Source organism: Pygocentrus nattereri, chromosome 3, assembly GCF_015220715.1.
Source record: "Pygocentrus nattereri isolate fPygNat1 chromosome 3, fPygNat1.pri, whole genome shotgun sequence".
In the NCBI taxonomy this organism is placed as follows: Eukaryota; Metazoa; Chordata; class Actinopteri; order Characiformes; family Serrasalmidae; genus Pygocentrus; species Pygocentrus nattereri.
This window is the reverse complement of record NC_051213.1, coordinates 23,572,448-23,595,481: the sequence shown is the minus strand read 5'-3', so window position 1 is coordinate 23,595,481 and position 23,034 is coordinate 23,572,448. Positions and strand designations below refer to the sequence as shown.

General features: G+C 39.0%; 1 protein-coding gene across 12 annotated transcripts in view; it reads right to left on the bottom strand.

Annotated features, from left to right (window-relative positions):
- Window positions 1-23,034, bottom strand: part of ptprub (protein tyrosine phosphatase receptor type Ub) — a 252,566-nt gene that overhangs the window by 103,656 nt on the left and 125,876 nt on the right. For all 12 annotated transcript variants that reach the window (XM_037537140.1, XM_037537134.1, XM_037537133.1 and 9 more), the window contains exons 4-6: window positions 12,721-12,796; window positions 3,601-3,716; window positions 1,077-1,251 (exon numbers count right to left, since the gene is read on the bottom strand). In XM_037537140.1, coding sequence (XP_037393037.1) covers window positions 1,077-1,251; window positions 3,601-3,716; window positions 12,721-12,796 — 367 coding nt within the window. The remainder of the gene's footprint in view (window positions 1-1,076; window positions 1,252-3,600; window positions 3,717-12,720; window positions 12,797-23,034) is intronic.

Sequence of the window (23,034 nt, the reverse complement as noted above, 5' to 3'; positions counted from 1 at the left end):
GCTCACTGAGCGCTGTCTTCCTAGCCTGACAGCCTGGTGTCAGGCGCTGAGGTTAGACGGCGTTATGAGAGGTTTGCCTTCTGCCATGCATGATAAGTGGTGAGGGCAGACTGAATCACCATGATGACACGGCTTAGCAACTCTGCGCTTTGGCAAAATACTGAGTTAGCTAAGCTCCTGATATCACTTTTAAAATACACTGGCCCCTTAACACAGGGACCCCAGATTAGAGAATGTTTATTGGGAGAACTTTAACTTGTTTTGTATGATGATAAAAGCAATTAATCAAACACGGAACAAAGTTCGGCAGAGGCTGTGTTTGTGTCTATAATTTTAATCCAGTATCAACTGTTTCAAGTTTTTCAGTCTCAAGATAATTTACCAGTATTCAAGCAACACCAGTTGAAGAACTGGATTTGGACATGTATATATATATATATATATATATATATATATATATATACAGTATATAGATTAATTACATTTTAAAAATAAATATGAAATACATGCACACACACACACACACACACATATTTATATATATTTATATATATAAGATTTTAAAAGGCAAGCCCTTGAAACATTCCAAACAAGTACATATAGCCCACCAGATAATAACACAGTGGACCTTTTATTATGTATCAACATGCATCAACTGTAAATATCCATCAACAAGAAATAATTGCATAAGCACTCATTAGCCATCAACTAAAAGAATTACTGTCATGCACATAATGGAATCAATAATATAATGAATATAATGAAAGATTTTAAGAACAATGGTCTAATTACACACTTCAGCAATACATCAATAAATTACAATAATCAAAAATTCATTTTCAATTAACACTAATTTTTCAAAACACATTAATAACAATAATAACAATAATTTACTAAACTGATAATCAGCACATTTCTTTCAGATCACACTCACTGCCATCAACAAATTATTATTATTATTATAATTATAGCATATTATTATACTTGCTTTTCAAATATGTTGCACTTTATCCAAATTATTTAATGTGAAAAGCTTTAAACATTCCACAGTTCTACATTAAAAGACAATTCATTACCTTTGACAATGAGCTCAGCAAAGTTGGACACCCCGGAGCCTCTTGTGGATTGGGTTACACAGCGGTAGAGGTCCTGCTCTGGCTTCTGGACATCCTCCAGTTGGAAGGACACAGCAAAACGATTGCGGCCCAGGTGCTTGACCGAGCCACCCGAGGACACCTCACCATTGTGCCGCTAAAGTGGACAGAGGCAGAGGTAAATAATGTAGAATCCAAATGCAACAAACTCATCCAGACTTAATCTTTTCAAAATTTGTATTAACACTGTACAGATAAAATGCCCTTGAACAGAAACTCCAGTAAGCTGAGACCCATTGTTCCTATATCCAGGTTAGCTTAGGGCACAGCAGAACAGGACTGAATAATAATAATATAAATAAATTAAAAAAAGCTTAAATTAAACAGTTCACCAACAAAGTTTAAATGACCCAATAAATTGCCATGCATACTACCTGAGAGGAAAAGTTAATGTACGGAATGACAATAGCAATTATGGAGGAATAATATTATTACAGTCAGGATTGACTTGAGTAACCATTTTAAAAGTAAATCGGGCAATGGCATTAGTTTTAGATTCACCCGGGCCTTACTCAACTTAATATCTGGCAGAAAAACCATTTCACGTTCCATGCATGGAAACTTTTTTTACTCTTCATTCAATTGGGGGTTTGCTCATGTGGAAGAATAATAGCTCATATCTTCAGAGCCATAAATAGAAAAAGACACCTTAGAGTAAGGAATGAATAGGGCCCAGAAAATAACTCAGGATAGCAAGGGAGTGAAATGATTAGAGAAACCCAATGAAATAAGCTTGCAAGATTGGTCCAAGGGGCAAAATGGTTACGTGGAGCTTCATGAGGCAACAAATATCCCTTATAAAAAATAAATAAATAAAAACACAGACACAACAAAGTTGCCCATCCTTTCACTTTGATTCAGATAATTAAACTGTGGTCTGAGCATGAATAGTAGCCTTCCACATCATCAACACATTCCACTTTTCGCCTCTATAAACGAGTACACACAAACAGGCAGCCCTGAGCACATGCACAATGCTGGACAACTGGTCCTTAGGGAAGACGCCTGTGGGTGCTGAGCGTCTGCGTGTGTTTGTTTATTGTAGGGTTGGGTTTTTAAGCTCTCTGTCTGCCGGCAGACCACACAAACCAGTCCCAAGCCCTCACAAACAAAAACACACCAAGGTGCTGTTTATGGTCACAGCAACTGCCAAACCCCGGCTCACATAAAACAAACCCACGCCAGTCACCGGGCTTTGTAATCTCATCATTGACTTTCTTTGTTTTACCCTGCAATAACAACAATCAGCGAATTAGCAGCCATGAGGCTGGGTAGACAGTGTGCACAGGTTGTGGACAGATCGCACACAATCTGTTTGGACTAATTACAGCACACCCAACAGAACGATCCATTTGTCAGCATCGCTTTCATGATCAAAGCAGAAGCACAAACTAGGTTGCAGCTGGTACCCGACTATGTAGCGATATAAAATTATAATGAAAATATGGAGTCACGTATTTCCCACAGCCTGGAGGAGGGCAGAGAATGGGCAAATTCAGTGACCTTGGGCATGTTAGCAGGTCCAGGCAATTGTCGGAACATCAGCATGGGATCACAGGCACATATCCTTGTCCCTGAATGTTACACAGTTGTACTTTTAACTCCTCACCTCACTGAACCACCAAACATTAGCAGCTTCCACATGTTCCCCACATAGGCCCTATGTTGCTAGGAAATAATGTTCCCTGAGCTCTTTATATGATACAAAATAGTATGGAGCATTACCCTTCTGTTTGTCATAGCCCTTAGTTTGAAATTGGCGAATCAGATGTCATAGATCTGAAATATCAAGCACAATATCCAAAATGAATGCTGTGTCAGATCACAGCGATAGTTGGGAATCATACGGTTTTGAAGAACTTAAAAAATTACAAAAAGGAAACACAAAGCTTAGGAAACATAGGGTTGTTTTCTAAATATGTCAATAAGAAAACATGTCTGACACTGTATTACATATTGTTATCTATAAAAATGGACAAAATGAATGCACAAAATTCAGGCTTAAGGCTGCTTTAAAGGCTGTTTTCAGTTGTGACACACATTTCTCCATGCAACTCGTTTCGTGTCACTGTACTTCAGCGCCATGAATAATACTGGATATTATATTATGGTATGACACATTACTGAAGGCCATGACTATGGACCATGCTAGTGCTGCAGTTTTTAATCTTAGGAAGTGCATTTAAGCATTCAATAGTGTAAAGGAATAAAAAATAAATATGGACATTTTCAAGCTCTCGAACCATCTCTGAAAAAAAAAAATCAATGAGCATGAGGCACACGATATTAAACCAGCAACTCTCTGCTTCCTAGTGTGACGTTTTATTGGCAAAGACACTGTCACTATTTAAATTTTCTCTTCTAAAATACCTCCATATAACAGGAGAACAAGTGAACCTTTAGAAGCCACAGAAATCAATCTCTGCTCACATAAAGCTCCACTCACCTCTAGTAAAAACTTCTCCGCCTCAGATGCCCGTCCTGACGCCACGCACTGGAAGGTGGCATTTTGTCCGGCATTGACCTCCACATCCCCCAGCCGAGAGAAGTGGGGAGCTTTATCTAAAGAGAGAGAACAGAACATGTATGACCTCAGAGGGTTATATGACCAAAATATTTGTCCAATAGTCCATACTAGGAACAAAATATTGCTTATTAATTGCTATTTGCAAAATCACAGAAGAACCCAATGTGCAAATTAGCTTTCTAATGTGATGTGTGCTGTAAGCATCGTAATGAATCACAGTTCTAGATCAGTGTTTCTGTGAGTGTGAATTTTTGAGCATTCAAAAAGCAATTTGCTCATTCAGTTTCTCAGCAGGTGGTCACTGAGAAAAAAGGTCTATATTTTGGATGCCATATTATAGAGAATGTTTTTTTTTTTAAATAATAATAATTCTTCTTTCCAACCTGTCAGTAATGAAATTGTGCTCATTTCAGTTCAGAGCTATAGTCTTCACCATCACCAATACAATATAATGCTATCTAGGTTAAATAAGACCCAGTGACTGGAGTGTAAGTTGAAGAATAATGTCTCTAAGTGATGAAGCTGAGCAGTAACGTACAGTGTTTAAGAGTAGCCTTAGGACAGTATCTGAATATTACTTAGGTCTTGTTTATTACTTTCCAAGCTAAAGTTAACATTTACTCTTTTGTACCCATCAGAGGATCCCAGTAATTCACTGAAAAGTAGGGCAAATAAAAGTACTTAAATATTAGTAGGAAAGAATTAGTATATCTTTCCTTTATGTGGATTATTATTTTGCATTCCATTCAGGTTAGTATTTTGTTTCATATCCCTTCTTTTGGGTGACCGCTTGAAGGATTTGTCCTTTGGATGGCCAGAGCATGGCAGGTTTTCAACACTTCAACATGTTTTTTATGCTTGGTTTTGGAATTTACATTGTATCTGTTCTGTATCTGAGCCTCTCCCGAATCGCTGAGCTTCTCACCCTATCTCTAAGGGAGAGCCCGGCGACCCTGCAGAGAAAGCTAATTTCAGCTGCTTGTATCCGTGATCTCGTTCTTTCGGTCGCTACCCAAAGAACGTGACCATAGGTGAGAGTCGGAACGTAGATTGACCGGTAAATTGATGGCTTCACCTTCTGGCTCAGCTCTCTCTTCACCATGACGGACCGGTATAGGCTTTGCATTACTGCAGACGACACACCAATCTGCCTGTCAACCTCTCGCTCCATCCTTCCTTCACTTGTGAACAAAATCCCAAGATGTTTAAACTCCTCCACTTGGGGCAAGAATTCACTCCCGACCTGGACAGAGCATCCCACCCTTTTCTGACTGAGGACCATGGTCTCAGATTTAGAGGTGCTGATTTTCATCCCATCCGCTTCACACTCGGCTGCAAACTGGTCCAGAGAAAGCTGGAGGTCCCTGCCTGATGATGCCAACAGGACCACATCCTCCTCTCTGGTCGCAAATCCGATGACACAACTACGAAGTCGATCGAGGAATTGCGGCCTAAGGTGTCCTGATGCCATGTGCACTTATGCACACCTTTGCGTTCGAACATGGTGTTTTTTATGGACAGACTGTGGTGAGCACAGAACTCCAATAACAAAACACCACTCAGGTTCAGATCGGAGAGGCCGTTCCTCCCAATAACGCCCTTCCAGGTCTCACTGTCATTGCTCATGTGAACGTTGAAGTCACCCAGCAAGACAATGGAGTCCCCACAGGGGGCACTTTCCAGTACCCCCTCCAGGGTCTTAGAGAAGGCCGGGTAGTCCGCACTGCCATTCAGTGCATAACCACAGACAACAGTCAGAGCCCATTCCTTGACCCGAAGGCACAGGGAAACAACCCTCTCGTCCACCAGAGAAAACCCCAACGTACAGGCCTTGAGCCAGGGTGCTATGAGTAAGCCCACTCCTGCCCGACGCCTCTCACCCTGGACAACTCCAGAATGGAATAAAGTAAAACCCCTCTCAAGAGAGTCTGTTCCAGAGCCCCCGCCATGTGTTGAGATGAGCCCAACTATATCTAGTTGGTATCTCTCAGCCTCATACACTAGCTCGGGCTCTTTCCCTGCCAGAGAGGTCACGTTCCATGTTCCGAGAGCTATTTTCAGTAGAATAGTAGAAACAGAACGCCAAAGCCCCCGCCTTTGGCCGCCACCCAATCTACATTGCACCGGACCCCCATAAGCGCCTCTTCAACAGGTGGTGGATCCATGAGAGAGTACTTTTTCATAATATGTGCAATTTTCATAATATATTAACCAAATAAATCACCCTAATCATTCAAAAACAAACATAAAAAACAACAAATGGTGGTGGAGGGATTACTTTTGAACACTGAATCTATTCTTTATATGCAGCCACTAGAGTGAAATCATTATTTAACTACTCTATAAATGACCCACATATAAATCAAGGGCTTTCTTAAGTCTGATGGAATTAAAATAAAAGTAAACTAGATATCTGTTGTTTGGTTTATGATCTATAGTGTCTGGACAATGGTTTGTAAATCTCTTGCTCTGCATTTCCTCCATCATTTGCATCCATTACTAGCTTATGAAAGCTACAAAAGCTACTCATGCACTGTAAGGCACTAAAATTAAATAGGAATTACTTATAATTCATTGCTGGTAGGTCATTCTTGTTTCTTTTAGGATTGATGCAGTTGCAACAGGAGGAATTCTAATTGATGCAAGAAAACAAATGAATTGTTACACCACTAATGTTTTATGAATAAAGCTATTCATGTACCCTAACAGAAGCAAGTTATTTTGGTCAAAATAATGCAGGGAAAACTTAAACATTGATGACTCATCATATTGCAAGGCATATTGTAACTACAATATGTAGTAATTTGCCACATTATGGTATTTTGTCTATATTTTACAGTCCTAGTCATTTCTAAACATTAGCCCTAAAAAAGACAGGAAATAGAATCATTTTAGGAGAGGCATTTACTCAATGGGCTACCACACATAGGATCAAATATACTGATTAAATACAGGGAACATATTTTATGCAAACTAATACTATTTCCTACCTATTTTAGGAAGCTATGAATTGCATAAAAAATATTGATTTCATATAGTGTGATTGCGCAGGAGAAAAGAGTAAAATTGCCTCAGTATGAGATGTTTACTCTTTGCTCAGAGACAATATGAAATATTGCTTTTGAAATCAGCTTTTTTTTATTAATCAATTCTTGTATTAAAAGGAACAAACGCATAGTTGCACATTTGTAAATAAATTATAATTCATCCCAACTACATTGTTTACAGCCTGACATTAATACCAATAATAAAAAAAAGAAAAAAGCTCAACACATTAAATCAATATGGAGCAATATGACCCATACAAACAATTATGAGTTTAATCTACATTTGCTTTATTTGTGAGCTCCAAAATGAATTTCAGACATGAGCACTCTGCTTTCCACATTTAGCTTGTCACATTTTAAACTGAATTTTTGCTGCAAAGGAAATTATTGGAGAATATGATGTAGAACTCTTTCAGTAAAACTGAGCCTGCTAGCTGTTGAACAGTGTTGAGTAGCCCTGCGTGGGACTTTATACTCTGAACTCTTCGCACTGCTCTTCTCACCACCTACATAATCAAATGCATTGAATAACTGCAGCCACTGAAGCCAGTCTTAGTGAACATACATAGGAAGTATGCTAAATCAATCAGTCATAGAAGGAGAGAACTGGCTGGGGATACAGAGGAGATCGAGAAGAAAGAGCTGCTTGTTTATGCACAGCCGTTCACTGGTTGCTGCTTTCTGGCAGTGTATGAAGACGATTTGTCAAACTTGTTTGCATAAACGGGCAGACAACATGGTTGCAGCATTTGTAATCGGCAGGTGGCCCTGTATCCTGTGGACATGCTGGTCTATTATGTTTAATTTATAATTCATATGCCTTTATCTGTTCACACAAAATACACAAAAACTCAAAGGAAAAAATGTCTGAAAGGATGAAAAATAAGCAATGGCCATCTTTAGGACTTGCACTCATGCAGCATCTTTGAGTAGGGTCAATGTTTTAGGTGGGGATTATGTAAAGAATAGGAGAGAAATATATATATATATATACATACACACACACACACACACACATTTGTGAAAGAATGGGTCACTCTCAGGAGCTCAGTGAACCACGGTGGTGGTACCGTGATAAGATAAAATAAGATAAGATAAAATAAGATGTGTTTATTGTCATTGCACAGTGTACAACGAAATTGAGCAGCAATCCAACGGCATTTCCTACATACAAAACAATTTAAACATGAGGCTAAAATATCTAAACATAAGGCTAAAAAGTATAAAGTGCAGATTTAAAGGGAAAAAAATCTTAAATATAAAGAAAAAAAGGACTATAAAACTATATATTCTAAAACAGTCAATAGACAATAGACAGGTGAGGTAGCAGTTGTAGTTGCACATTCCTTGGACAGCTTATAGCGCTATATAATATTTCACACCTAAGAATTATAGGAAACAGAGGATGCCACTTGTGCAACAAGTCTGTTTGAGAAATTTCCTCGCTACAAAATAGTGACAAAATGACAGTCAACTGTCAGTGGTATTATAACAAAGTGGAAGTGATTGGGAACGACAGCAACTCAGCCACAAAGTGGTAGGCCATGTAAAATGACAGAGCGGGGTCAGCGGATGCTGAGGTGCATAGTGCACAGAGGTCGCCAACTTTCTGCAGAGTCAATTGCTACAGACCTCCAAACATCATGAGGCCTTCAGATTAGCTCAAGAACAGCGAGTAGAGAGCTTCATGGAATGGGTTTCCATGGCCAAGCAGCTGCATCCAAGCTTTACATCACCAAAGCGCAATGCAAAACATTGAATGCAGTGGTGTAAAGTGCGGCCACTCTAGAATCCAGTGTAGACGTGTTCTCTGGAGTGACAAATCAAGTTTCTCCATCTGGCAATCCGATACATGAGTCTGGGTTTGGCGGTTGCCAGGAGAACAGTACTTGTCTGACTGCATTGTGCCAAGTGTAAAGTTTGGTGTAGGGGGATTATGGTGTGGGGTTGTTCTTCAGGAGTTGGGCTCAGCCCTTTAGTTCGAGTGAAAGGAACTCGTCAGCAGACCAAGAGATTTTGGACAATTTCATGCTCCCAACTTTGTGGGAACAGTTTGGGGATGGCCACTAGTGCACAAAGCAAGACATGGATGAGCGAGTTTGGTGTGGAAGAACTTGACTGGCCTCCACAGAATCCTGACCTCAACCTGATAGAACACCTTGGGATGAATTAGAGCAGAGACTGCGTGCCAGGACTTCTCGTCCAACATCAGTGACTGACCTCACAAATGCGCGTCTGGAAAATGGTCAAAATTTCCCATAAACATACTCCTAAACCTTGGAAAGCCTTCCCAGAAGAGCTAAAGCTGTTATAGCAGAAAAAGGTGGCCCAACATCATATTAAGCCCTATGGATTAAGAATGGCATGAAGTTCATACGCATGTAAAGGCAGACAAGCGAATACGTTTGGCAATATAGTGTATATATTCTACTTTTTCCTGATGCTGAAAAATAAACAACTTGAACTTGTCTGTTTTCACTGGAAATTAAATAAATGAAGGGTGGTTTCTAACTTTTCACAATATTGTATTTTATTACATTTTTGCAATATTGAGCTACACCAAACATTAGTTTGAATCCGCAGATTTGTGCCCTGCAGTGTTGGAAGCATATTAAACATCATATCCAACTGCAGCACATGCACAGGGAAAAACATTCAAACTCAGAAGGGTCCATTAGAAATGTCACTTGTGTTTAGCACCTTCACTAGAATCACACAGCCTGATTTCACTCCTCACTTTTTCCCATCTTTCTTTTTTTTAGGCTGCTCATGCCAAATGGAGATTTCTGCAGTCTGGCTCTGTGCCATGCTGACAATGTGCCCAGGTCCTGATGAGAGTCTTAATTATTTAATGGGCACAGTGGGGCTCAAATGATGCCATCTGCTGCCCGCAGGAAGGGGTGAGGGCGGGGAGGTGGGTGGTAGGGTGGGAGGTGTGAGGCATCGCCACCAAGAGCTTCCTTGACCGCAGCATCTGGTGGTTCGCTTGTTTAGAATTGGACTTTATCGCTGCCTAAGAGCAGTTTGTCAGCCCTGTTTAAATATGAATAAATATCACTGGTCTTTAATGAAGCTGTAAAAGTACTCGGCTGTCCCTCGGAGGCCATCAGCAGGCCTGTTTACTCCAACGAGCTGCAATCCTCCCTGATGGGCCATATAACTAGCTTTCAATGAGCAGCCAGGAGAACTGGGCTTGGAAGCAATTTACAGTGCAGACCCTAGGTTACTGAACAGTCACACCATTTTTGTTGTTGTGGCCCTATGCTCCAGCATATTGGGCTTGAAAACGTCTATGGTGTTAAAGTGCAAAGCCACATAGCAATCAAAGCCTAACCCTTGACTACTCAGTTCCACAATTTAGAGCACCATAATAAGCGGTCACATATATGTGGCAAATTCAACAGCTGTATTTCATATGGGAACTATATTCAACTGTAGTAAACAAAACAATCATTTCCACTCCTTCACAAAGACCATTCTGTCTTTCTCCCCCATTTCCTGGTTTCAATCTCAGCATCAAGAACAAAATCTGTTTTTAGTCTATGTCAAGACCTCTTCAAAAATAACAGGCACATCTCCCAGATCCTATTATCATTCTACATCCAGCATATAATCAAAAAGCATTATGGATGATCACACACATCCTCTCCACACCCAGTTTGAATTGCTTCCTCTTAGTCACCACCTACACCTTCCAAGTTGCTCCACAATCTGTAAAGCTTTAAAATAAAAGAGTACGCCACTATGAAGGTAAATAAACAGTAATTCTGTTTGGAGACTGTAGACTTATCAGCACTACTTTGTGCCAACCCGTATTATCCATAAAATCCCTCACTATTTACTGCATTTATAATAATTTGTTTACTGCATTTATAATACTTATAGAACATTAAGTTTGTCTGCTTTAATCTCTTTTATGTTCCTGTATGCTGTTTTTATTCTCCTTTATGTGTGTCTGTTGCGATTGTATTGTGATGCTGTATTGTGCAAAAATCTGTTATGTGCATCACTGTCTGTTGTACAATGAGCTGCTCCCTTGGGGATAAATAATGCTTTTGAATTTAAATTTGAATTTAAGAAGCAACGTGTCAGTGCTGGTAAAGCATCATGTGGCAAAGAAATCAAAATAAATCAATCACAAACCTAACCAAAACATTAAGTGCGTCAAAAACAACTACTGTGTACAGTATTCTTGACCAGCCAGTCATTTCACACTTTATTTCACAATTTACGTACTGAAGAAAAGACTGAGATTGCCCAAATCAAGCATGAAAACTACTATATTAGAGGCAGAGCATAGAAATGACACTAGGAAAACAGCGCCTTTGGATGTCTATGAGTTGCAAACCTCAGGCAGTCATCAGTCATAAAAGAAAATGTGCAACCTCAATTCCAATGAAGTTGGGACTTTGTGTACTTGATGAGTTTTTAGTTTTGGGTCGGGGGAGATCTGCAGTCAATAGAGAACTCTGAGGGAGGATTCCTCATCTCCTCTAAACACAGCAGCAGGTCAAGGTTACCATACAACACAACAGATAGAGTGTTTAATTATTATTGTGCACCCAAATCTAAGATAACCTTACCAAAATGTTAGAACAGTGCCACATTTCATAAGCGATGAGGTTGGTTTCATTTATTAAATGTTTTTTTTTTTTCTCGAATTGATGTAGAACTTAGAACTGATGGGCCTTGATTTATCATAGATGTAATTTTTTTTAAACATTTGAACTCCTGATATTGGTATGGTCAGAAATTGGGGCCGACTACAGATGATTGGTTTCTGAACTTGTCAGTGTAGTTTTCAGGTCTCAATTTTCAGTTAAAAAAGTGCAACCCTTCCAACGTCCAGAAATCCGTTACAGCACTACAGTCCCTAATTATACAGTGACTTATTTTTGTTGTTGCTCCAGCATATTAGATTTGAATCTGAAACAAAAAGAGTATGAAGTTGACATGTGGAATAACAGATTTATAAATGACAAACCATGTAGGATTAACAGACTTCTTTAATACAACCCCAATTCCAATGAAGTTGGGATGTTGTGTAAAACATAAATAAAAACACTATTTTACCCAACCATGGAACCATGCTCTGGTGAGTTCAGTATAATAGACTTTTTCCCCATGGTGGTACTGCATCTCTCTACTCTGTACTTAAAGCCTTCATGGTTTCTGTGAAGAAGACACATCACACACTCCCTCATAGCTCTGGCTCACAGCTCTGATCTTCATCTGTATGATCTCCAAAGTCCAGCACACTATCTTAGCCTACTTCCCACTGTGAAACAGCAGGGCACAGGCTCTTACTAACTAGAACCCAAGCAGAATATGAATGCTGATACCCTGCCTATATAATAGCTCTGGATTATGAATGCTGATACCCTGTAGGCCAACAGTGCAAAGAGGCTGCATGGCATGAGATGTACCAAACGCTATACAACAAACAGTGACCAGTTAACAGAACACTAGTTTAAAGTGCAAGCCAGAAGGAAAAAGGCAGTTCAAGTTTAGTTCTTGGAAAAGCATCACATCAAATCACAGACAACATAACCCAACCTAACCCTAACCCAAACAACCATGTATTAGGGTGGGCTGAAGGCCAACAGAAGCTTACAGGGACTTTAATAGGTTTGCTGCTGAAAGTATTCAACATGGAGGGAGATTATGGCTCTGTGAACCTACAACAGTATACCAGTGAAAAGGGTGGTCTAAAAATCCACTATAAGCATCATACTCATCCCTGTACTCATGCCCACCCACCCACACTGTGCTACTTACAGTGGTTGGTTAGTGTAGTGGTTAACACCTCTGCCTTCTACGCTATAGACCGGGGTTCAATTCCCCACCTGGGTAAGCACCCTAGACTATACCAATAAGAGTCCTTGGGCAAGACTCCTTACACCACCTTTGCCTACCTGTGTAAAAATTATCAAAGTGTAAGTCGCTCTGGATAAGAGCGTCAGCCAAATGCCATAAATGTAAATGTACTTACAGCATGGATAGTTCAGCACCAGGATATCGTCTACAGCAATATAGCCCCAGCGGTCTACAGTTGCCTCCAGCAATACCTGAACAGAAAGAGGAAAGAAACACATGAAAATTTATTCGAAGACTCATCACAGACCTATCAATTCATATTCAAGTGAAAAAAGGCCCTGAATAAGTCTGGGGTCTTGGAGTTATCGGTTCCAGTCCTCAAGGGTTGGGGTCCAGTACAATTTAGTGATGTCCCTGCTAACACACCTACTAAACCTGGAAACTGGAGTTGAATCAGATGCATTTGGGTAAGAAAATCACCCAACTGTGCTAGACAAGTGACTACCGGGACCAGAACTGGACACCAGTGAGATGCTACTCACAATATTTGACTGCTCAAATCATCATCTATGCTATTTAACACAAGTACTTAAAGCAAACTAGCTTTATATCTGTAAAATTCTTTGAGCAAAGTTACCTTAATTTTAATGCAATACACATCAAGGCATGTCGTTTTTTTAAAAAAGTCACAGTATTAGTAAATAGCCTACTGCTAAAGACTCCCTGCAAAGCACTCATCAGAAAAACATGTTTGCACAGTCATTATCTGCACATTAAACAGCAGTAATACTAGTGAGAATTTCATATGTAATTGAATTGCAGCATCTTTGTGGTGATACAAACAAATAAGAAACTTAATACAAATATAATCTATACATTACCTGTTGTAAAATAATTGTGTGCTTTTTAAACAATTTATAAATATTTATATTCAGTACTATAAAGTAAAGCATACAAAAGAGGCAGTGTGCACAATCTGGTATGCTTGCTAATCAAACCAAAATGAAGGATTTTTTCACAGTCAATCTTCTGATCCAGCCCTAATCTTCTGATCTGGAATTTGGTCTGATGTTGAGGTAATTAGCACTAGAATAAATACAATGGGCAATGACCAGAAAAATGGATTGGACAGATAGCTGGTGCAAAGGCTAACCAGCAGCAAAAGAAAAAAGAAAAAAATAGCCTTCATCTGTCTCCTGCACACTAGCAAACTCTAAACCTTGACCTTCACATAGTGAGACAGCTAGAGAGAGAGAGGGGGGGGGTACAGCAAGAGAGAGAAAATAGATGCTGACTTCTTTAAGGGCCCCTAAGGCCTAAAAGAAATAAAGAAATAATGGCTTCATCAGGAGGGCTCACTGTGCAGTATGACGCATGGTTCTCATTCAGCTCGTGCCACACACACACAAACACAGACTCACTCATAATGTGAGTGGAAGGGACATGGGTCTCCATGGACCAGAGAGAGGCTCCTCGCTATCCAGATGCTAGACACGAAGGCCATCGCTGCACAATGAAATCAAATCGATTTTGCACATACGACAGTGATGATGAGATGTTATTACAGATGGGCAAGGGTGGCGGGGGACGGGAGGTTGTTGTTTGGTCTCCCTGTACTAGACTGTGAGGCTGTCCACAGTCACCATCAAAGTTATTGTTTCTCATAATCCTGGCCAGGGAGGGAAAAAAAATCTATTTTTTTTGTTGCTGTTTACCGTCTGGCAGCTGAGCAAAATGTGTGGGTCATTTTAACTGCTATTTTGACACCTTCTATTCAGCCAGAATGGTCTTCAGCAGAGAAAACACAGCAGTATTCACAACACAGACTGTCATAGTTGATCATTAGTAGCACAGAAATGAATTAGGCTGAATGAGTAAAGTGCAGAAATCAAACAAAACATCATTAATGTCATTGTGAAACCTAAATGGTAACTTTAAAGAAGAAGAAAAAATGAAAATTTGGAGCATTTGTAACATTTCACTCCTGATAAAATGTGCACATGACACAAAGGACAGCTGACATCTTCAAATCTTGTAAAAAATGGATTTATAAGGTTTTTACATACAGCGACAATATACTATTAGTCCATCTGCTTATCTAAAGTTTGTTTTGAAATCAAGGACATTAACTGGGAATTTTTCTCCATCTTTACTGCAGTAACAGCCTCCACTTTTCTGTGAAGGCTTTACACAACATGGCATTGGATGGAGCTCCATCACTCCAGACATATATATATATATATATATATATATATATATATATATATATATATATATAGTTCAACTACTCCACAGCACAATGCTGGAGGGTTTATATTCCTTAGGTTTTATATGACCTTAGGTTTGTTTCTAGCAGTATCTGAGCTCAGGACTGTCTTTTTCTCTAAGCTATTGGTAACTAGCAAAGATACTTTCTCTAGATTGACAAAGCACTTCTTGTAAGTTGCTCTGAATAAGAGCGTCTGCTAAATGCTGTACATGTAAATGTAAATATAGGTTCACATGTTCAGAGTGTCACATTCTATTGACAATGCTGTTCTATAAAACTGTGTGTGCACAACTGACTAGTGTGTCAGCAGTGGGTGCATTAGAAGGGATACATCTAATCTAGACACTTTTTGACATAGTGTGCATATTGTAATATATTTTCAGTACATGTGCTTTTTTGTGTAGGTGGGCTGATTCCCTTTGAAGAAGGTCAGACACATTCATTCCCCTCTGGCCTGGCAGGAAGCCTCAGTTTCATTTGAGCCAGCCAGACCAACACACACCAAGATGGATGCGAACATTCCAACTGAGTTTCAGGAAATGACACAAAAAATGAAAGAAGTGGGGAGAGGGAAGATAGAGAGTCAAAGAGAGAGAGGAAGCAGGCTGAAGAACCCCACTTTAATCTACACTCAGCTCCCTCAGCACACTGAATCCAGAGCTAAAGACTGATGCAGTGCTTTGCTGTGAGAGGAGTACTTTAACATGTGTGTTTTAATCTATTACTTTCCACTTTCAAACCGCAGACCTTGAGACTGCACATCACTGACTGCTGCTTTTGCAAAGTAAGCATACACAGTATACAGTATACAGTGATAAACATTCTGTTTTAATGTTAAATAATTCCGATAACAGAGTATGCTTGCTGTCTTTTTAAAAAATAACAGTGGGAGTAAATAGCCTACTATTCTAAACAGTAAACAGCAGTAACATTAGCAATTTTAACACTGGGAGAGATGAAAAGGCAGGATGAAAATGCAAGTATTTGGTTTCATTAGGGTGACAAAGGTGGCAAAACAAAGACAGAAGAAAACAAAGAAAACCAAACACAGAGGGACATGATGAACCTAGAAAACAAATGAGAGGCAACCAAAACAGCCTGAGAGAATAAAACACAAAGCAAACACACATTATACACAGGGGTATAAATATATAAATACACATGGGACAGACCAGACAGAAACACCTGGGACTAATGAGAGGAAGTGACTACTGACAACAGGCGGGTGAAACAGATAACAAGAAGGCGGGACCAGGAAGGAGACAAAGACCATAAGAACAAAAGCACATGGCACACATAAATAAAAGCACATGGAACAAGAAACATAAGGGGAGATAAACAAAGACAAACAGACAGAAACAAGGAAAGACAAAGCAGGGTAAGACAGGATGTTACAGTGATAATTTTATATTTATATAAATTGTGGCTGATTTTTTGGTGTAACAAACGTGAGAGGTTCAATTTAAAAAGATGACCTATTTAAACCTGTAGTGAAATGATTTCAGGGTGTATTAGTGTTTTTTAAACAATTCGAGTATATAAACACTCTGAATGCTCTGAAGCTTCCCTACTTCTAACCTTGAATGAACCTTATGTCCTGATTGTAGCTTGTTTCCTTGGTTATTGTTTGCACCTGTGTCTTATTTCGTCATACTGTCACTGATTGTTTAAAGTCTGTGGAATATTCACCTAGCTTGTCAGTAGAGGTGAAAGGAAAAAACGACTCTTAGATGCAGACGTGAATGATTGTGAATCAATTCACAAATGTCAAAAATCGATTTTCTAAATTAATTTATAACAGAATGTTTACGGAACGCAAAACACATAACTTGGAAATGCAGAAGTGCAGTACCTGGACAGTCTGTGACGGCACATAATAAGACAACTGGATGACCGACCAGCACCCTCTGCATTAAAAGCCAGGTTAGGTCAGGAGTCAACAACCCAAATGTTGAAAAGAGCCATTTTGTGCTTTCAAAAAAAATCAAACCACCTTGGGAGCCACAACATTTTATGTCCAATATGTACAGTATGTGCTAATGTCCCAGTATAGGTTAAACATTATAAACAAATATGCAGATCTACTTTGCTCTGCTGTAAGCTTTAGCTTTAGCCGCTTTCATCCCATTTCGGCCAGAAAACTTTGCCTCAAAGTAGAAGAGTTTCTTGTAAAATGTGTCTGTTTTGACTGTTTTATGAGGCTGAAGTAGCTTTTTATTCTCCATCTTCTTGTTTGAATTTTCTCGTTCCACCTTAAATTCTTTCTGAGGTGCCAGAATGTAAATGCGGCACAACTTAAGGTGGAATTACAATGAGAAGCTGACTTCAGCTTTGCAACTTTTTAATGTTTCACATTTTTTTGTCGCAGAGTTAACATACCAGGGAAACCAACTGCGGTGCTTATAAATGCAAATATCTCAATTTTTCGTATGGAAGTACTTTGGCTTCAATTAAGTTGAAGGTGAAAAGGACCTGGACGGGAACATGATATGCAAGTTGTGTCCAGTGGTAGACAGTAACTAAGTAAATGTAATTTGTTACTGTACTTAAGCATCTGTACTTTACTGAAGTATTTCCATTTTTGGTGACTTTTTGCTTTTACTCCACAACATTGCAAAGTCAAATATGTTACTTTTTACTCCACTACGTTATATGAAATCTGTCATTCCTTTTGGCTTATGTGTGCATAAAAACATAACATGTCAAAATGGAAAAAGCATGAAGCAAGAACACCAATCAGGGCACAGCGGTCCCTTTTCTTGAGCTTGTTTTGACCTATTGGACATACCGACCCAGTACAAGCATACAGTTCAACGTCAGTGCAGCAGCATAACATTTTGGGAGAGTCTATTCCAACATAAATAATGGAACTAAGCTAACTTTGTGTAAATAGACCACAATATAGAAATATGTACACATATGCACTCGTGACTGATGTGTCTTTTTTCTGAATTCATACAAACACTTTAATTTTATACTAAATTTGTTTTGGTTATGTTTATGAACAGAGACCTACAGATGCAATATAGTAAAGGAAAACTCATTTGTGAACCTGTCTTTAAGTTTTCATTTAATTTAAACTTCTAACTAAGTTGCAAAAAAATCTTAAACTGAAACTTTGCTTGTTTGCAAAAAGTTATTTCAGAGCCACTTGTTTTTACCTAATGGAAAGTCTTTGCCTTCAGTGTCTTGTGCATATGATAATTTCAATAGACATGAGAGACAGACTTAATGATGATATTCTATTAAAAAGACTGGTTTACCAAGAATGACACTACAGTATTTTCACCTAAAATGAGTTAATGAAGTGAGTCTTGTTACAAAAATTATAATAAGACAAGAGTTATAATTAATCTTTTAGTACTTTTACTTTTGATACTTAAGTACAATTGAAGGCAAATACTTTTAAACTTTTACTCAAGTGGAGGTCTAAAGGGAGGACTTCTACTTTTACTGTACTTTAGTCAAATTTAACCTTGGGTATCTCTAACTCAAGTGCATAGTTTGTGTACTTTGTCCACCACTGGTTGTGTCACACTAAACTAAAGCATTTTAGAAATGATAAGCATAAGAAACTATATTACACGTTTCCATCCATTTTCCATCCGGCTGTACTTGCTGCCAGCCAGAAGACCATCAAGCAAGCAATGTGAAAGCTTCCAGCCAACTCGGAAGTGAATTACAAAGTCTATTGCAACTTTCATTGCCAAGGATTTGCGACCATACTCAATTTTTTAGACATTCTAAATTCAACTGCAAACATTAGCTTAAAAGCTGGTGTTTGTTGCAGAATGTTCAGTGTGCTCTGGCCTTTACATGTGGTTCATATTGAACCCTTTCTCCAGTGTTTCCTAGTATTCTGTTTACTTTAGTTCCTGTGTTTTTTTCTAGTCAACTTCCAAGTTCTCTATCTGCTCCTAGTTTCCTCTCTGATCTTGTGGTTTTCTGGTTTTGATTTTAGTTAGCCTGTTGTTACACATACATCTGGACATCTCAGAATCCCCTGCTACAATGTACAATGAGTCAGTGTACAAAACAGCATCATGCATTTACTGAGAAATACAATCGGAAAAGACGATCAGAAAATGTGCTTGTACACGATCAATACTGACTTCCAGTCAGGCAAGTTGAAGTAGATCTATTGTCATAAGATAGTTTTAATTCCATCTGAAATTATATAATCAGCATCTAGAGAATAATACTTAAAGAATTTTCTCTATAAGAACAAACATGGATTTGATGTGTTGCAAAGCTCTGCTTTTCCAATTAAAGTTTTCTATTCTAAGCAGGGATTACTTTGCTTCCAGAGAACACAGAGGAAAAGAATGTCTGGCACATAATGATTAACAGCAAAAAAAACTTGTAAGTGAATATTAAAAATTTAGTCATGCTTCATGCACACGGTTGTATTCAAACTGACAGGAAACATTGTCAAACGCATTTTTTCCTTCTTTTCCTGGTATGTTACTTGATTCTTGGTAACTTTGCTAAGGAGCTGTGTTTCCTGTGCTTGTTGAGGAGATTTAAAGAAAGATAATGGATCCTTGAAGAATCCCAGACATAGCATGAGAAGTACTCCTGAGTTGCAGAGGTCGGAGAGGCTTGACTGGGCAGAGAAGGAGGGAGGAAGGGTGGATGAGAGCAGGGCTGCAGCTCAGCCAAATGGCCGGGGAAAACTGCCCAGTGCCAGGGAGTCAGGTTTAGATTGTGTGGGTAATGAAGCGCCCTGCAGGAGGCCTACACGTCCAGGGATTAGAGAGAATCCCAAGAGGGCTTCTTTAATTGCTCCCATGTAAATTGGCCCATGATTTTGCCTACCCACTTTCTCGCAAGCACTTTGCAACTCAACAAAGAATGTTCACAATCTTAGGAAAAAGCTCGTAAAAACAAGACATTTAAAGTCCCATATCCTACATTTGGGTGCTCTATTAGCAAATACTGGCCCTTAAACGTAGTAACAGAGATGGGGATTTTGATGCTGCAACGCATGCACGCTACTGAGTGAACTGAGCATGCGTGCCAGTAGATGGAACTTACCAACACACTTGCAATGTGGGTTGACAAGCAACAGCAAAAATTCTCACGTCAAAAACTGTTAACAGTATTTCGTGGAGTAGGACTGGGTGATACACTGGTTGGAATTTCTCCTAAGCCATTAGTTTCAGCAATATGTCACAAATACACAAGATAATGCAACATGCAAACAGTATAAAACAAGCTCATGGAATGTCAGAGTCAGGCTTCTTTCAGTAATGACTCATCTCTTATTTTGTAGTAAATTATAGCCTGATTAAATGTTAGTACAGGTTGCTATTAAGGGAGTGAACCTTAGAGACATATGGAAGGAACTGCCAGTCTCTTGGGGTAATGTCTATAGCTTTGGATTAGCCTTTAGCATATCAGCCTTCTAGCCAGGCTTGTGTCCACTAGCCCTGCCTGCCATGCATCTCCTTCATTCAGCTGCATTATGCAGAGCCGTGGTCTTGCAGCCTTTTGCTTCAACAAAGCCAAGAAATCCACCCCTACTACTATTATTGTGCATGGTTGCAATACTTACTACACTCCAGCAGAGTCTAATGCTTGTAGATATAAGTGCATGTGAATAGGACACACATATGAAGCAAAAGACTTGGAAATATGGATGTGAAACAACACTATTTTTGATACACCAGAGAAGCTGCTGCATGCTTACACAGTACCTTGGGATAAAGAATTAGTTTTCGTTTATTTATTTATCGTTTTTTGCCTATGTAACCCACAGTTTTAAATTTGTACTCAATTCACATGTGGCTAAACTGCACAGGTTTGCAGGTTTTAATAAATGGTTTATATTTATACATAATCACAATCTCACCACATATAAATTACAGTGCTATCTATGTAAATAGGCAGCTTAATGTTTGAGACACATGGCTTCACAGTGTCTGTGATTACTATGGAGTGTTCAGTTGCTTAAACAAGTTTAAGAGAGCTTTCAGCATCTAGGTTTAATTCTAGATTTTTGGTCACTTTTGGTGTCTGTTTTTGCTGGCTTACCAAAATTAACTGCTGCTTGTAATATTACCAGGAAAAAACGGAGACCTCGCTACACTTAAAAAGTACGTAAACTAGAAGTACATTCTTCTACGTAGAACCATTTTCTTCAGTAAAGAACCCTTGAAAATACATTTTTACTTTTTTCAGAGTGTCCCATAAAGGGACAGGTAGACCAAGGAAGACCTCCACAGCTGGTGACAGAAGAATTCTCACCATAATAAAGAAAAATCCCCATACACCTGTCCGACAGATCAGAAGCACTCTTCAGGAGGCCGATGTGGATCTGTCAATGCCCTACTGCTGTCCGCAAAGGACTTCATGAACAGAACTACACTGTGAGCTGTAAACCACTAGTTACTCACAAAAAAAACAGGATGGCCAGCCTGCAGAGTTCTGGACTAAAGGTCTTGTGGACAGATAAGATCAAGATTAACTTGTAGCAGAGCAGTGGAAAAATAGAGCACGGTATCAAAATGGAGCAGCCCAAGATCCAAAGGATTCCTCATCTGTAAAGTGTGGTAGTGTGAGTGTTATGACCTAGGCTTGTATGGATGTCACACATCGTCTTCCCATGACGATGTAACTGCTGTTGTCAGTGGCTCGGTAATTTTGAGGTGACAGAAACATCTTAATCAGTTCAAATTCATGGGTCTTTATCCTATAGCAAGACAATGATCCCAAACATACTTCAGTCACCTGATCCAAGTTTCGTTGAGCACACCTTTCATATGCGGCGAATAAGATCCACAGAATACTGGCCAAAGATGGTCACAGTATATGTACAATATGCCTTCGGCTCAAACATTATGGAGAGCACTGTACATATATTACCACATTCTGATTGTTTGGCCTGTATTGTGCATTGTTTAAAACCAGCAAAGGCTGCAAGAAAAGGAATAAAATGCTAAGCGCAGATGAAAATCATCAGGGAAGTCAGAAAATACCCTTAATGGTTTTGTGAGCATCTTCTGCTTCAATAACTCTGTTATAGATTGTCTGTAGTAAGAGTACTTCACTTCACACACATCACTTTAACATGACCAAGCAAGCTAAACTGCTGTAGGCTAAATGAGCATTCATATTCATGTTCATATTTAAATGGGCTGATGTCTGTAACATCAGATCTAAACATGCTTTTCTCCTTAGTGTAATGGCCAGTGAACAGCACATTTAACATTTTAAAAATGTATTATACAGTACCTCAAATTTGATATAATGACATGGGTGCTTTAGAACAGGTTTGAGAGCGAGAGCGAGAGAGAGTGAGACAGAGAAAGAAAATTAGAGAGATTGTTTAGAGCATACTTATGAATTACTGCAGCACAGAGGACAGCAGGAGTCAGAGAGAGAGAGAGAGAGAGTGATGGGAAAAGAGGAAAAAAGAAGTACTGGGTTGGGTAGGTGAAGGTGAGTTACAGCAAGAGAGGAAAGGATACAAAAATAAACTTTTATCTTCACCTTTACTGTCACCTCCTATATATACACATTACAGCGTGACTGAAGGCAGACAGAGATCGTGTGAGAGGGGTGAGAGAAGTATTATCAGATGGAAGAGGGAGAGTACTAACACAAATAGCGTCCACCCACTGCAACAAATAACACAGGAGGAACAGCAGTCGAAGTGTGGTGAAGGAGAGAGAAAAGCAATTTAAATAGTGCTGATTAAGGTTTGTTTTTAGATCATTTTTTATTTATATTTTTATTTGCCTTTATTTAATCAGTGAAAAAAAAACATCTGGGATTTAAAATCTCTTTTTCAGAAGAATGAAAACTATGAAAGGTACAGGTTTTCAGAAATTAGCAGAAAAATTGAAATACTGCCCATATCTTGCAGGTTTTCTATTTAGAATATGTTCTGGCGAAAGAACAAAGAGGCAGAAATTTGGTTCAGTGCTCATGCCTCACAGACTTTACAGGCCCAGAAACAAAACTGCCCCTTTTTTACACAGAACAGTGATGGAGGATGACTCCGTATCAGTAACAAACATTCTTTTTTGTCTAGTTTTACTTCATGTACTATACTTCTCAGACAGTATTTCTTTTATGTCCATTTGTATGCACAAATTAAATGGATCTCATAAATCTCTTTGCTTTTACATTCTACTCCATGTTGTGTTACACATTCATTGCCACCATTATTACATTCTTATTGTTTCGCCAATCAAGCCCACTTTGGTTTAACAT